General features: G+C 45.6%; 1 protein-coding gene across 15 annotated transcripts in view; it reads right to left on the bottom strand.

Moving 5' to 3' along the window:
• The window catches only part of DEPTOR (DEP domain containing MTOR interacting protein), a 166,463-nt gene that overhangs the window by 144,821 nt on the left and 4,321 nt on the right, over window positions 1-17,321 (bottom strand). Inside the window, exon 1 of one of the 15 annotated variants that reach the window (XM_025001761.2) lies at window positions 16,309-17,136. The exons of the other annotated variants lie outside the window; for them this stretch is intronic. Within the exon in view, the coding sequence (XP_024857529.1) occupies window positions 16,309-16,337 (29 nt within the window). The 5' untranslated portion in view covers window positions 16,338-17,136. Of the gene's footprint in view, window positions 1-16,308; window positions 17,137-17,321 lie in introns of those variants that run through there. 15 annotated transcript variants of the gene reach the window in all.

The following is a 17,321-nucleotide window of genomic DNA, read 5'->3' as shown; positions in this document are numbered from 1 at the left end:
AACTTAGTATTAGCTGTAAAATAATCCTTCATTCAACTTAAGAGAGATGCATTCTAAGCTTTCAAACGTATTTTTCCATCTTATCTCTTACCACTGAACACAACTTCAGGTGCCCTTGTTGGGGCATCTGCTTTACAAAGATGCATGTGGGGTTTGGAATCAAAACCCTCACACCTGAGCTCTGCCCCCATCACTGAATACCTGTGTGTCCTTGGCCCAAGCCACTCAATCTCCCTGAGCTGCATTTATCACTTAGCAAATTTTTTTCCCATGAACCCATCTTTGTGGGAATATAACAATGAACAAGAACTCCAGTGAAGCTTCTAAATTTCTTCTAAATCAGAATAATCACTCAGATTCCTCCTAACTCACAGGTTAAGGATCAAGAAAATGTTAAGAATCAGTACAATGACACATAGAAAATCTCTTTCTAAAATTAAAAAAATGCAATTTACATGTTAGTTGTTGGAATTTGTATCACAAATACTTTTCACATAAGATAAGGAAAGAACTGTTACTGTGGAATTCTTTTATATATTCATCTCCCCCAGCAAGTACTCTGACTTTATAGACCAAAAGTTCACAGTATGACTTCCTCCTATTTTTTCTGAAGGCATCTGAACCATCAACTAATAGGTGCTATGGATCCAGAAGGCTGTGTCAGAGGTAATAGCACCTGTGAAAGCTAAAAATATTAATATGTTTGTGTGTCATCATGCCATTGCACGACTCTAAAGTGAGATTTTCTGTTTGTACCCAAATATGTAGCAATTTCAACAGCACACTGAAGTGAGAGGCTAAAAATATAAACAGACCAAAAATGTTAACTGGCTCAGGATAGAACCGCAGAAGCGTCCTTGTCCATGAAGAGATTTAAAACTGCACGCGACCAATTGAATTAAATAAAACACCCTGCTTCTTATGCTCAATGTCAAATCTAAAGCAGAGAGAAGTGCAATTCCTAAAACCTCAGTTTCCCTATTTTTTTTAAGGAGGAAAGATAAAAATGAAATTTCATGACTTCAAAACTAAAAGCAATTTCACTTTCCATAAGGGATCAGTCAACAAGCATTTATTTATATTCCACCCTATTCCTAAACAGTGGATATGTCACGAGTTTCAAAAATAGAATCGCATACAGCCTTCTACATAACAAATGTGGTTACAAGTCAAACACTTTTTATATGAGTAAAGCTCAAACAAACTGGAGGGATTGTAAGATGATTATTCTATTCCAAGTAGAGTTAGTCTTTGTTGACACTTTGTAGCCAACAGTATTTTATATAAATATCCCTGACTCTGTGCTTTCAGCACACACACACAAAAAATGGAAAACTAGAAAAATACATTCATGTAATAGGCATTTGTGATTTCTGTTAGATGCCTCATTCCCAGTATTAATTTCTGTGTCAATGATGGTTATGAGAACCCAAAACTAATTCTGGCTAATTTAAGCAAAAAGGGATTTTACTGAAAGGATATAGAGGCTCTTACAGATTCGGCAGAAGGCTGCAGAAGGAAGCTTAGAAAACAGGGCCTGTATACAGTACCCGGAGGATATGCCTAAGACTCTCACTAACGGAGGAGGGCCAACTGCTGGAAGGATTTCCAATCAGGTAGGCAAGAAGTGTCCGGGTGACGTTTAGGACCTTCGAGACTGACGGACACTGCAAGATGTTTACTTATTCATTTGGTGACATGGGTCTCAGTTGCACCACGCGGGATCTTCTATCTTCGCTGTGGCAAGTGGGATCTTTAGCTGCTGCATGCAAACTCTGAGTTGTGGTACGTGGGATCCGGTTCCCTGACCAGGGATCAAACCTGGGTCCCCTGCATTGGGAGCCCAGAGCCTCAGCCTCCGGACCACCAGGCAAGTCCCCGCAAGATCCTGACACAGGCTAGCAAATTACTTTGAGCTGTATGGAGATTCAAAGAGTATAGACAACGGTTGTTTCATAACAGATTTGTTAGGTTTTTTAAAAAAGGTTTTACAAAGCAAAAGCTATTCCAATTGCTGATGACAAAAGACTTGTCTCTGAAAATAGACACTTGGTCGAATTGAGGTTCTTGACTAACAATTTAAATACATATTTCTGCATAGATGTAAAGCATTAACTTCTTTAAGTTTATGGTAAGTGTCTAAATGAATGTGGGTGTTCCTTCTTTCCTATCTGACACACAACTTTCCCCATTAACAGGACACATGGAGATGAATGGAAAAAAGCAGGTAATTCCTTCTTTATTCAGTTCTTAGATTAGGTCCTGAGACCAAGAGTAAGAATTAACAGGGGTGAGAAGAGTTGTAAGTGGTTAAAGTGCAAACCAGCTAAAAAATAACCAATCTCTAGCATAATTTCTTGTTTAGTGCTATGAAGAATCCTGAAAAAATATGTATACACACAAGCAACTGTTCAATGAAGGACAAAAAGGAAGAAAGTGCTGTATCACAGGAAAAGGAGACATTAGAGAATGATATGACTGTACAACCATAACACTATTTTCGATCTATAGTGGCTGACAGAGGGTTGGGTGAAGGAAAAAAATACATGCGAGAAAATAAAGTAAACATTTCACATTTGGTTAAAACAGCATTATAGTATTAACATGGCTTTTACCAAAAGGAATACGAGCTTTTGGTCAAGAGTGCACAGAGAACATAAGTCTGTAATCACATATACGTTATTCATGTCAACTTCTGCAACAAAGACACAGGTCTGAGGCACACATGATGGGGGAAGTAATTAGAAAACAAATAGTGGAGGATTTTATATGGCTAATTAAGTAAAGTATTTTTTTTCCCCTCTCAGGATACTTGAAAATTCTGGCATTATGCCCAAAACTCCCCTGAGAGCTTAGAAAATCTTTATACTTATTCTGTCTTGAATCCAAAATTCCCCAACCCTGAGAGTTCTGCATTCTTCTAATCCTCGCTGGGGCTGCGGACTCTCGGTTGAAGCATGAGGGACGGTTCCCAACGGAGACCGAACCCAGGTCCCTACATTGGGAGCACCAAGCTTACCCACTGGACCCCAGGGAAGTCCCTTTAGCTTTCAAATATTTCTTAATAAAATTTTCAATGTATTAATGTTGCTCTTCATCTTCTTCATGTGTGTAGACATAAGTATCACTGTAGATCTAAGTTTAATTTTTGCCCAACACAGAATATTCAGAGGCAAGTCAAACTTCAAAGGTCCCAGCAAAAGGAAACTGGGTATTAAGCAATTAAAAACAGGGCCAGAGGTTAAAAGACCTAACCGAGTTTGACTTTTGAACTAAATACCCTCATTTATAAAATAAGGTAAAGTTTAAAGTCCTCGTTTCAAAACTTCAGAGTAAGTCAAAATGCACTTGGAGCACTGAAACGCCTCTTCCTGGATTTTAGGCAGAGAAGTTCTGGATCTAAGAAAGAAGAAGGTGCCATATGTCACGCAGGGAGTGTGCAGAGGGCCCTTGGACCCTCTGGATGTGAGGGACTCAGCAGGATTTGTGGACGCCACCCGAGAGGCCCACCTCAACCTGCCGGTGGGTGGGCTGCCCTGGACTGGAGCCTGCTCCCCGCAGCAGCAGGTCTCCAGAGGCCCAGCTCTGACCCGCGGGCGCCTGAGTTCACACTACTTGTAACCCAGGGATAAGGCCATGCTTTTGCTTGCGTTACAGGGAGGTTGGGAAGCGGGGGCCAGGGCCCTTCCTGTGAGCAGAAGCATGCGGTCTGTCAGGCGGCTTCACACTCACGCCCAGCTCCGGAGTAACGAAGGGGCAGAGGACCATGTGTCACCCCAGGAAAGGTTCTTTAATCCACACCAGAAACCACGGGATTCACCTTCTCCCCGCTCACTACACAAGGAGGACAAACGTCGAAAGGGTTGTAGACCGCCTGACGTGCCTGTACGAGGCACCGGACGGCCCATAGCACCCATTCCCCTGAGTCACGAGAACAGTCTGGCAGCGAGAGCTGGACGCTCCCTTTCGGAAGCTGCTGGACTTTTCTGGTGTCCAGCGGTGACGTCTCTGTGCTTCCAGTGCAGGGGCTTTGATCCCTATCAGGGAACTAATATCCTACACGCCCTGTGGTATGGCCAAAAAAATAAAAATTAGAAGGTGTCGCCCTTTGCTGACACCTTCCTTTCCTAAGTCTGAAGGGGAAGAGGAGGCAGGGATGCAGTCACTGTGACCCTCCTCCAGGAGGCCCATCAAACCGGACGCAAGGCTCTTGGAGAAGAAAGAGCTTCCTCATCTGCCCCGTGAGAAACACACTCGCCTTGACTAATCCTGCCGGTACAGGAGGTGGTCCAGGCCCACAGAGAAGACGCCGTTCTCAAGGGCTTGTGGGCAAATACTGAAAAACATCTGCCTCCGGTACACGCAGTTTTAAGCGACACTCTATCTCAGATTCAACCTCTGAACACATCTCTGAATGGACCACTAAACAGCTCTAAATAAGTGTGTTTTCTTCTTTTACGTATTGTACTATAATCTCCATAAAGGCCTATCTCCCAGAAAGCCCCAAGCTACATAATTTAATATCTACTGCTCTGCTCTTATCAAGAGGAGCATTTTTGACTATAGAGTAAAACAAACAAACAAACAAAAAAAAAATGGGAGGTGTTCTTTTAAGGAATGCTAGGCTAACTTGCATTTTAAAAATCTTTTTTTTTTCCGCATAAGCCACCACTAAGGACAGCAGTGACCTCCCCAAACATATGTCAGATTCCGTGAGTCTCACTGCAACACTGAGGGGGCCACCCCTCCCCACCCGCACACTTGGAAGCTGCGGGGAACACACTGAGCCCTGGCCAGGAGGAGCTTTCTCTGGCAGAGGGCAGGGGGTCAGCTAAGGAGCATTTGCTGGGTAGGCAGGACATCAAAGGACTGAAATGTTCTGATAATCCCCGAATTCTCAGAGTGCTCAAACTCCGCCCTGAATAAACATTCTTCCAGAACTGCTGACAAAGAGCCAAACCAACTTCCTCTCTTTCCCTGTGTTCCCCTTTCAGAAATCAAGTTATCTAGCAGCAAAATAACCACCCAAAGTGGCGCTGCAGCAAGTCCCTCTGGCTCATTAGGCTTGGAAATAATCGGAAGGTTTTGTCTGCCAGTGCCTCGGGATCGTGGTTTCTAAGGAATTCCTGGCCCTAACCACTACACCTCCACTTGAGAGGCATAACTGTAAATTATGATAAAGACCTGAGGAATCACACTCTGCCCTTCTTGGCGTAAAGCCCTGATTCCTGCCAAGTCAGCAAACGGTGAACACGTAGCAAATACGCTGGCTCCAAGCCCAGCTTCCTAGATTCCAAGGACGCTTCTCGATGGGCTTCTCTGCAGCGTCTCTCTTTTGCAGCCGACGTGGGCATAGGAAAAGTCCCGATTCAGATCACAGTTCCTTGTCAGGACTCGAGGAGGAAAGGTTTACTGCAACAGTGCACATGCCACCCATTCTGAAGAATAAAAAGCTAAACTCATGCAGCTATTATCCAAGAATAAAACCAGAAGAATAAATTTGGATTTATTTTTGTTAGTTATCTTTACGGTAAGATGCAATACAAAATGAACACCAAAGTCGCTATTGTGAAGTCAATGCAATTGTGCAATGAGATATAAGCTTAAATTTTCCTAACAGTGGCAAAAAAACCTGCCTTCTTGATCACTGAAGGTACCTATTTCCAATCTCTGGAGAATGCAGGGGAAACACTGAAGGTACCTATTTCCAATCTCTGGAGAATGCAGGGGAAACACTGAAGGTACCTATTTCCAATCTCTGGAGAATGCAGGGGAAACACTAACAAAATACACCAAAACGCAAGACCTGAAAGTAACCTTTCTTAGTTATGTAAATAAAGAACATTTTTGCAGCTTCCCCAGAAAGTCTGCAACTTTATTCCTAAAGCAGCCGTGCTTAAACAAAGAGACGACTTTTCTACTGCTTTGGTCAGGAGTCCTTCTGGGTGGAGGTGTTACTTGGAAAGACATCAAAACCCAAGTGATGCAAAAATCATTCTTTGCAATTTGAACCTGAGCCACCTCCAATTTAGTCATCTGTTGAGAGTTCTATTTTACTTCTCTTACTGAGCAAAACCCAAACACCAGAGGCATCTCTTCCAATTCAGACAGTAGCGAGGGGTGGGAGGTGAGGGAAGGAGCATATGGATGGTGAGCAGGTGGCCGTCACAACAGGGAGGTTTAGAGGGAAAAGGACTTTGAAAGCACTAGTGTCCAGGATATATGCCAACACCTCCTGCCCACGTGCACGCTTGGTCGTATCCAACTCTTTGCAACTCTATGGACTGCAGCCTACCAGGCTCCTCGGTCCATGGGATTCTCCAGGCATGAATACTAGAGCAGGTTGCCGTTTCCTTCTCTAGGGGGTCTTCCTGGCCCAGGGATTGAATCTCCATCTCCTGCATTGGCAGGTGGATTCTCTACCACTGAGCCACCAGGGAAGCCCCATCAATGTCTCCTAACCTTTCCCAAATTGTATCTTCCTGTGGCTTTTCTGTTAGCAATTTTTCTTCTCTATAAGCTCTGTACCTCTCAACTTTATTTCTCCTAAAATTTGGCCTTAATGACATCACACGCTGCACAATTTTTTTGCAGTGTTTTCTCATCACTGAGCCCAAGTAATCTTTTATGAAGGACACTGGGCTTATCCCCCGAACACTCAATGAATCCTTCACCACAGCATGGCAGCTACGACTCCACCTGTAACCCCAAGGTGGGGGGCAGGCGTCCTGCTCGACTTAAGGCAGTCAGAGTAACATCACCCTTCCTGCTGAAACACTGCAGATGGGTAAGCCAGCGAAGGACTTTGCTCTGTCTTAATATGTCTTAATATCTCGTGAGTCAAGACGACCCAAGAACATGAAAGCTCCTCGAGACTTCCGTAGGTGGTTGGCGGCAGGCAAGCCTCTCTTCAACCTTTTTTCTCTCTTTCTGGCCATTCCCTGTGGCATGCAGAAGTCCCCTGGCCAGGGAGCAGACCTGAACCCCTGCGACGGAAGCACAGAGCCTCCCCAGGGGGCCCACAGAAGTCCTCTCTCCTCAATCTGGATCGGCGCTGGTGGCCACCATCGGGTACAGAAGCAGCCTTCACGAAGGCAAAGTAAAAGCACAGAGAAAGGCAGAATCAAGAGAGTTTAAGAGAAACAGACCTGGGGCTCTCATGCGAAGTCGCCCCGCCGCTGAAATTCAACATTACATAAGCCAAGAGATTCCCATCACTGTTTGAACCACCCAGCACATCACTCCTCTTATGCTGCCCCATACATTACTGAAGTGCCTGTATCTTTCTCCCCTCTCCACCTGGCTTAGTCTGTGACTTGAAGACAAGACGATGGGCCTCACTTCTTGACGGTTTGCAGAGTTATTTCCATGCTTGTTTGCATCTAACAGAAACCCTGAGGGCCTGGGTTCAACAACAAGCTCCCGTATTCACCATCTCTGTGATTTTGGTCAAAGTGCTCATGCCTTAGTTTCTTCCACTTAAAAATAGGGATAATAGAATTATTATCAGGATTCATGACACAGTGTAAACACACGCAGGCGCACAGGACGAGGCCTGGTACTGCGCCGCTGTCACTGTGTAGTGAACACCCGGACCATCCAACTCTGCCTCTCTTCTCTATAAAGCACACCGTGGTCGCCCTCGTCAGCGAACACTCTCATCATCTCTAACTCTCTTGTGCAAACTTCCCTACACGCTCTGAGAAGATGCCTGCACTGAACCCATCTACTGCCCAAGCTTGTTAGGGAAGAGGCGCCCACTCGGGCACCCGGAGCCTGGCACCCGGCTTCCTGTCGCGCGTGAAGTCACCTCCCAGCGCGCCTGGCATCCCAGGCCCCCGGCCTCCGTCTCCCCCCCTCACTGCCCCCTCCCCTGCAGTCCCAGGCCCCCGGCCCCCGTCTCCCCGCTCTCACCGCCCCCGTCTCTCCCCTCTCACTACCCCCTCCCCTGCAGTCCCAGGCCCCCGGCCCCTGTCTCTCCCCTCTCACTGCCCCCTCGCCTGCAGTCCCAGGCCCCCGGCCCCTGTCTCTCCCCTCTCACTGCCCCTTCGCCTGCAGGGTTTCTGGGGCCGTGTTCGTCCCTTATGCTACCAGCATGGCCTCCGCTCCTAAGTGTCCTCCTCTGCCGAAATGCCCAACAGCATCCTCAGGACTCCCCACCTTTAACTTTCAATAATTTATTTTCAGTGTCTCTCAGTTTTTATATTTACTGTAAATATATGAATTTATTAAATTACAATTATCATATGTTCAGGTTTTAAAATAAGTTTACTATCCAAAGATACACAAGACATTAGATTCATGTAATACACGCCTCTTGTCCCTCCCCGCTCCCCGACTGGCATCCTTGCGGACTCCACTCCCCTGGGGTATCCACCCCGTCCTGAAATCAATTCTGCTGCAGGACAAATACAGATGGACAAAGGCCAGAAATGCCACCTTGAGAGTGCTGTTCTTTACATTATTCTGCACTTGGTATATTTCACAATTTGGAAACCTTAAAGCGTAAAAGTGAAAAATAAAGTTTCTGATCCATAGGAGGCCGCAAGTGTGCTTGAAACGCTGAGAGATGCAAGTGATCACAGAGGGAAGCCTGAGAAATGAAGGTCCTCCTCCTCCCCAGCACCTAACCCAGTGTCTGACATCTAGATGGGGTTTGGGAATTATTTATGGAACTAGTGATACGATACTGAGAGGGATCCCGCATGGATATGGCAGGGCAACAGAGCCTGTCGTGCTGCTGTTGAAACAGCTTTTAGCTTCAAAAAGTAAAATCTAACTTTTCCCTCAGCTTTGCACTTCTGCTGAACACTTCTGGAAAGGAGAGGGAAGTAAAGACTCCATAGATGACAGCTCTAAGAGTCCAGCAGCATAATTCTAAGGACACAGTATTGTCTCAGAGACACATGGTTACATATGCACGTGGCAGCAACTGGTTACTCACGTCTCCTGGATTTCCAGTTATGGGGTCAACATGTTGTTTGAGTTGATTTTCTGTTTCTTGGCGCCAAAAGCATTCGAAGATATCAGGATAGGGGTTTGGGTTTCACAGGTGTATGTCTGAGTCAACACTCCTCAGAGGGTGCATTTCATTGTGTAAGTTTTATCTCAAAAAAAAAAATCTTTGCAGCAACATGGATGTTACTAGAGAATATTAGAGTTAAGTGAAGTCAGACAGAGAAACATAAATATATGATACCACCTACATGCTCAGCTGGTAAAGAATCGGTCTGTACTGCAGGAGACCCCGGTTTGATTCCTGGGTCAGGAAGATCTGCTGGAGAAGGGAAAGGCTACAAACTCCAATATTACTGCCTGGAGAACAGTCCATGGGATCTCAAAGAGTCAGACATGACTGAGCAACTTTCCCTTTCATTTCATATGCAGAATCTAAAAAAATTGATACACATAAGTGAAAAGTGAAAGTGCTACTCACTCAGTCCTGTCTGCCTCTTTGCCATCCCACGGACTGTAGCCCTTCAGATACAAATAAACTTATGGCTACCAAAGGGGAAGGTGGGGGAGAGGAATAAATTCGGAGTTTTGGAATTAACAAGATAGCCACTACTATACATAAAACAGATAAACAAGGACTCACCCTACAGCACAGGGAACTGTATTCAATGCCTTATAATAACCTAGGATGGAAAAGAACCTGAAAAAGTGTGTACACATATATACAACTGAATCGCTTTGGTACACCTGAAACTCACACAACATTGTAAATCAGCTATACTTCAATTAAAAAAAATGAATCAATAAAGTCCTGTTGCTGCTGCTGCTAAGTCGCTTCAGTCGTGTCCGACTCTGTACGACCCCATAGATGGCAGCCCACCAGGCTCTGCCGTCCCTGGGATTCTCCAGGCAAGAACACTGGAGTGGGTTGCCATTTCCTTCTCCAATGCATGAAAGTGAGAAGTGAAAGTGAAGTCGCTCAGTCATGTTCAACTCTTAGCGACCCCATGGACTGCAGCCCACCAGGCTCCTCCGTCCATGGGATTTTCCAGGCAAGAGTGCTGGAGTGGGGTGCCATTGCCTTCTCCACAATAAAGTCCTACTCTTCTTCAAATTAAAAAAAAAAGAGAATTATAAACGAATAGTACAAGCTAGTAAATTCCATGTTGAAGGTTTAGAAAAAGTGTATTATTGTCTGTAACTTATTCTGAAATGCTAAAAAAAATAAGATGAACTGATGGCTAGACGGAAGGATGAATATAAAGACAGTCATGTGATAAAGCAAGTACGGCGGAACGTTAACGGTGAGGTCTGAGCGGAGGAGACAAGAACATTCACCGTGGAATTCTCCACACTTGTCTGTATGTCTGAAAGTTTTCACAATAAAGTGTTGGAGGAAAAAGCTGATTCAATCATGTTCCTCATATTGGAATGTCCTTAAATGCTCTGCTCTCACAAGTATAGTAGCAGGGCGGTGTCTTTTATCATGGCAACCAAGGTTTATTCATCCCCTTTCATAGAGACAGGTCATACCCACTGCTAGGTTGGACTACCCGAGTCTACAATACAGTCATTAACAAAGTAAATTCTAACAAATGTGAAGGAAAATGAATCCTGGTTATGCATCAGATAACTGCCTCAAAACCTTATCTCTAAATTGATCTTGTTGTGTTTTTAAGAAGAAAATAGTACAAGTAGGAACTTTGGTAAAGTTTTATTTTATCAAGCTTATTATAGCTTAACTAAAGATGATATAAGACGCACTTGGCATCTCAGCTTAAGAGTTTATGTCACCACACAGAACAAACCTCTGGTTTTTGCAGTGCATACATTTGGTGAAAGGCATTTTCATTTATGGAAATGTTAAAGAGCAAACGTAAGTAGAATTTCTATAAAAAACTCGATGAAAATAGGATACAAGTTTACCCCATTCTCCTTTCCTCCTGGAGGAGAGGAGAGGAAAGTGAAAGTGAAACAACCCCATGGACTATACAGTCCACGGAATTCTCCAGGCCAGGATACTGGAGTGGGTAGCCTCTCCCTTCTCCAGGGGATCTTCCCGCCCAGGGATCCAACCCAGGTCTCCCGCATTACAGGCGATTCTTTACCAGCTGAGCTATGAGAGGAAAGGAATCGGGAAGGAAAATAGGATTTCTACAATTCAAAAAACTCACACTTTACTGGACTCTGTATATGTGCCTGAAAACAGTGTCAGTTCAGTTCATTCGTTCAGTCGTGTCCGACCCTTTGAGACCCCATGGACAGCAGCACGCTAGGCCTCCCTGTCCATCACCAACTCCTGGAGTCCACCCAAACTCATGTCCATTGAGTCGGTGACACCATCCAGCCATCTCATCCTCTGTCGTCCTCTTCTCCTCCTGCCCTCAATCTTTCCCACCATCAGGGTCTTTTCCAATGAGTCAGCTCTTCGCATCAGGTGGCCAAAGTATTGAAGTTTCAGCTTCAACATTAGTCTTTCCAATGAATATTCAGGACTGATCTCCTTTAGGATGGACTGGTTGGATCTCCTTGCAGTCCAAGGGACTCTCAAGTCTTCTCCAACACCACAGTTCAAAAGCATCAATTCTTCAGCACTCAGCTTTCTTTATAAACAGTGTACTAACCTTATAAATAGAACTGCTTTTTGATAGAAAACTAACCCAGGATCCTCAACTGAAAATGTGCTAAATCTTCTTTTAAGATGGAAAAAACAGTCCTTTCTTAATATACCTTCTTTGCAAATTTGCACATTTATACTCTGGTGGTTTAGTCGATAAGTCATATCCAACTCTGTGACCCCGTGGACTGTAGCCTGCCAGGCTCCTTTGTTCATGGGATTCTCCAGGCAAGAACACTGGAGTAGGTTGCCATTTCCTTCTCCAGGGGATCTTCCCGATGCAGGGATTGAACCCAGGTTTCCTGCATTGCAGGCAGATTCTTTACCGACCGAGCTGGAAGCACCCACTTACACCCTGGTTGTTCTTAACCCGGCACCTCATTATACATCTCTGCACTACCCCCTTTCCGTTCCTCCTTGCTTTTTTTTTTCTTTTTTTTGTGGCCACACCACTCATAGTGTATTCCTCCAGAATTTTACAACTTGTTAGAAAACAGCAAAACTTCACATGTAATAAAGTACAGGCACTAATCTAACTGTAATGAAAATAGGACAGCACGAGACACGGCTTTGTCTCTTAATGAGAGGACGTTCAGCTAACATTTTGTTTCTCATACTCTAAGTTGTGACTGGAGAAGCTTCTGAGCATTTTGAACGAGCCTCCTTCAGAAGGCTACCTGGTCTGCCACGGAGCACAAGGCTCGGCTTGTCGGAGCTGTAACAACTTCAGCACCCAAGGGACAGCCCACAGAGCTGCACGATCAAAGGAGGGCCCAGGACCTGAGTGGGTGCTGGGCCACAGTTCACCTCAACGAAAGGAACCTCGGGGTGAAGACCAGAATCAGAAATCTGTAGGTACAAGTATTGCAGCGAGACAGTGTCATCAAAATTAAAGCAAATAACGCATGCCACCAACAATAACAAAACCACGAGCAACAGCTAAAGGTTCCAAGTGGAAAGAGCTGGGCCCTGCTCTGATGACGTTAGCTGCCAACCCCCCTGTGCAGCTGCTGTGGGCTTTCTCCAGCTGGAGGCCTTGGTGTTTGTCTGCTCTTGCTACACCCTGGCAACAGCTGTTATCAGAAAACTGAACGGCTGAAAGGCCATCTTGTCCCCCACTCCCCGGCATGTGTTCTCTCTCCATCTCGCCTCTCCTCGTCACCCTTAAAAATGTCTGAAAAGCTACAGCAGGGTGGCTCTTCGTGCAGACCCGGGTAAGTCCCTGCATCCAGTATGGACCATCTCAGCCCGGATGAGAGCGGCCCTGTCGCCCTCGCTGGCGGCGCCGTGGGGCATGGCCATTTACCAGCCCTGCCCGACTGTGGCCTCCTAGTGTCTCACAATCCATAAAAGTCACAGGCATAAGCCTCCAAGTGCGGTTAAAGCTGGTAACACTGGGACAGAGGTCCCAGAGCTGGAACCCACCTCTCTCCTTAGTACATAATGAGGAACAGAGCTAACAGCGGTGAGGTACTGGGCAGACAGAGGGTTGATACTGTTCCCTGTGTCTTTTCCTCAACACTAAACTCAGAGACACCAACCAATTAAGAGCTGCTGTCTGATAAAGGGATGTGAGTCCCTGATCCAAATAAATACTAGAAATTACAGGAGAGAAGAATCATCCATCATCTCTTATTCTCTTCTTTTGAGGAGTAGGCATTTGACTTATTTTCAGGTTTATTGATTCCAAAGTCGTCAGAAGGCAGGATCTAAATACCAGCACTGGCGTTTTAGAAAAGTCATCACAAACATTACTCATAAGCAACACTGCCGTCGTTTCAGAGACAGGCTTGCATAAGTGAAGAGAAGTGTAAAATTATTCCACAACCATTTACTGAGCACACACTGTCTTCCATTTGCACGAGGGTTCCTGCAAATGACAAAGCACCTTCCCAGGCTCCCTCTCCAGGAAAGGAACCTTTTGCTGAGCTTGCTCTGTGCCAGGTCCGTGCGAGATGCCCCCACCTCCAAGGAGTGAAGTGGAAAAGATGCCCATGGAACAGGCTCTGTAAACGGGCAAAGCCTCCAGTTCAAAGGCAACTCAGCTCTACGTGTGGCTCCTCTGCCCGACCCCAAATAGAGCAGCTCTCCATTTTCTGAAGCCCCCCCTCCTTTTCTTTATCTGAACAGGTGGTAATTTCCCAGACGCCAGGATATCCTCTCTGCTTTTTAGGAAAATAAAGGCATCTTCCTTCCGTTTGGATCTCTACGCTTCTGTAGGAGCATCTGGGCGGCTGTGCTGCTGCTCCCCCTGGTTACCGCGTCTAGCAGAGCTAAGCTCCACACTGTTGGCCACCGACAGGGGCCGCTCTCAAACACGTTCTCTACGCCAGCACTCCCCAGCCTTTCTGGCACTAGGGATCGGCTCATGGAGGGCAAGTTTCCCTGGGGCCCGGGGAGGGCGGCGGTGGAGGGTGGCTGGTTTGGGGACGATTCAAGCGCCTTACATTCATTGCCCTCCTTTGAGAACCTAGTGCCGCTGCTGATCTACAGGAGGCAGAGCTCAGTGACGTGAGTGACGGGGCGTGCATCCGGAGTGACGGGGTGTGCGTCGTGAGTGACGGGGTGTGCATCAGGAGTACAGGGCGTGCATCAGGAGTGATGGGCGTGTGCATCGTGAGTGACGGGGTGTGCATCGTGAGTGACGGGGTGTGCATCGTGAGTGACGGGGTGTGCATCGTGAGTGACAGGGCGTGCATCAGGAGTGATGGGCGTGTGCATCGTGAGTGACGGGGTCTGCATCAGGAGTGACGGGGTGTGCGTTGTGAGTGACGGGGTGTGCATCAGGAGTACAGGGCGTGCATCAGGAGTGATGGGCGTGTGCATCGTGAGTGATGGGGTGTGCATCGTGAGTGACAGGGTGAGTATCAGGAGTGACGGGCTTGTGCTCAGTCGCTCAGCCGTGTCCGACTCTTGGCGACCATTTGGACTGTAGCCCATCAGGCTCCTCTATCCATGGGATTCTCCAGGCAGGAACACTGGAGTGGGTTGCCATGTCTTCCTCCAAGGGATCTTCCCGATCTAGGGATGGAACCCGGGTCTCCTGTGCTGTAGGCAGATTCCAGCGCTGTGAGGGGTGGGGTGGCTGTAAACGCAGGTGAAGCCGGGCTCCTCTGCTATGGCTCACTTCCAGAGGGCACTCCAGTCCCTAACAGGCCACAGACAGTCCTGGTCTATGGCCGGGGGGTTGGGAACCACTGCTCTAAGCCAATCTTCAAGTTCCTTAAGTTCAAAGTGCAATAAAATGAACTACACTTGACCCCTTCTGAACGGCTCAGGTCCACTTATATTTGACTTTTTTCAATATAAATACTTCAGCACTACACAAGTCATGGTGAGTTGAATCTGCGGGTGGGGAACCAGAGATACAGAGAAAGTCTGACTGTAAAGTCACACTCGATTTTCGACTGTGCAGAGGGTGGTTGCTCTAACCCCCACATTGTTCAAGGGTCAACTGTATTTCTCCTTGTTCTATTCTGCACCTCTAAATTCCGTATCTCATATTTACTTTACTGTAGATTGGCCTTTGGTTCCACCAGCTGACTTTTTACGTTTAGTTTGCATACTGCATTAACACTGGCAAAGCAAATTCAGAAAAGCTACTCAATATTGATTTAATATGTTTTTATGACCAAGGCAACAGCAAGCCTATAGGAGTCTGGAAGGGCAGTCTGTTGCAGATAAAAGGCAAATATATCAAACCATTTGAAAGAACTGCAATTTCCTACAACTTACCTAAAGCTCACTGCCTAGTAAATTGCTTTTAGGGTCCCAGCTTTTAATGATTGGATGAGAGCTTTGTAATTAGCATATTTAGTCTAGGTAGATGAGCATAACTGAAAAGCTTAAAGCACTTTCCTTCTTAATTAAGCATTCCTCATTACGTCCTTAACTCTCCTTCCCACCCGCCCATGCTCACAGCTGGCAGAACAGTGCACTGTGATTTATCTTCCCATCAAAATGATTACAGATTCAGAACGAGTGGAGTTCAAATTAAGTTTTCAAAACCACATGACAAGGAACACTGGTTTAAAAGTTAATGGAGAAAGTGACCGTTCTATCTTGTCAAAACATAAACACTTCTTAGAAATTAATTAGCTTTTCCCCTGCAGAAGGGAAAAATCATTTGTCTCCTTGCTTGTTTGCAAAAGTTATCACACTTTGATACTCTTACATACATGATTCTGTTTTGCATTGGTCTCACCCCGACACTTGCTAACCCTCTAAATTACTCATTGGAGACACCGTTAAACTGAGGTCTAGCATTTTGCTTAACTCTCAGCTCTAGCGCTTTCTTGCTGAATCATCTATGGCCAGTTAGCTTACACGCTCTGTTCCTCAGTTTTCCCATCTGTAAGAAGAGGATAACAAGCATATCTTCTACACAGAGTAGCTATAAAGCTTAAGACACATATATATGTAATATATATTAATATATATCCCTGATACACATAAGCACGTGGAAGAGTCTTTGGCAGATAATAAATGCCATGTAAGTAGGTGACGCTAGTGGTGAGGAACGCCCTGCCCATGCAGGGTATATTAGAGACGTGGGTGTGATCCCTGGGTTGGGAAGAGCCCTGGAGGAGGGCATGGCAACCCACTCCAGTATTCTTGCCTGGAGAATCCCACGGACAGAGGAGCCCAGCGGACTATGGTCCATGGGGGCACAAAGAGCTGGCCATGACTGAAGCAACTTAGCACGCACACACAAGTATTATTACTATCACACCTACCATCGCCGCAGAGAACAGGGATAGTCCATGGGATTCCTTAAATGCTCCTTTACAAACCACTTTCTTGCTAAGTTTCTTTGGAATTAACCTATAGAAGAAACATAAGGTGGATTTTGGGTGTTGTGCCTAGAATGTCATAATTACGGCTGCATGGCAAATGTCAAGATAAGAGATTTACACATAAACATTTAAAAACAAGTAATGATTTTAAAAGTTATAGTAGGAAACCTCAGGATGATGAATGATTTACATATAGTTAATTATCTTCAAATTAGGAATGTGCTGAGACAACTTATGGCATGTTTTCTCTGTGTTGAATCAAGAATAATATTGTAAAACAAAAAGAATAATACCGTAAAAAGACACACGCCGGAACTTCCCTGGAAGCCCAGTGGCTATGACGCTGCACGTGCAAGGCAGGGGCACGAGTCTGACCCCTGGTGCCGTGACCCCATGTGCCATGTGGCCAAAAAATAAAATTTAATAAAAAAAAAGATACATGTAAAATGTCAGTCCCATCTCATCTGGTGTGACAGTCATGCTGTTATCAAGCTGATGATAAATATCACTGCATTCTTTGGCCAATCCAAAAAGAGGGCAAAAAGCTTACTTGAAAAGTTTTCATACTTTGTCTTTCATCACTCTGATGTGTCATCCAAATGCATTTGTGTAATAGTTTTACTGAGATATAATTCATACACCACATAATTCACCCACAGAGTGTACACAATTCAGTGGTTTTAAGCATATACACAGTGATGTTACCATTACCGCAGTCAAGTTGGAAACACTTCATCAGCACCCAGAGAAGCTCTACACCATCAGCAACCAGCCTCCCGCCCCCCCCCGCCCCCGGCGCCACTTTCTGCCTCCACAGACCCGCCTATTTTGGACGCGTCACGTCAGAGGCCTCAGAGGACGTGTCCTTCTGTGTCCTCTTTCACTTAGCATAAGTCAAAGTCCCTCCATGCTGTGGCTTTCATCAGTACTCCATTCCTTCTTATAGCCGAACA

Source organism: Bos taurus, chromosome 14 (assembly GCF_002263795.3).
Source record: "Bos taurus isolate L1 Dominette 01449 registration number 42190680 breed Hereford chromosome 14, ARS-UCD2.0, whole genome shotgun sequence".
Lineage (NCBI taxonomy): Eukaryota > Metazoa > Chordata > Mammalia > Artiodactyla > Bovidae > Bos > Bos taurus.
Note: the sequence above shows the minus strand (reverse complement) of the source record. Positions and strands in the feature narration are given on the sequence as shown.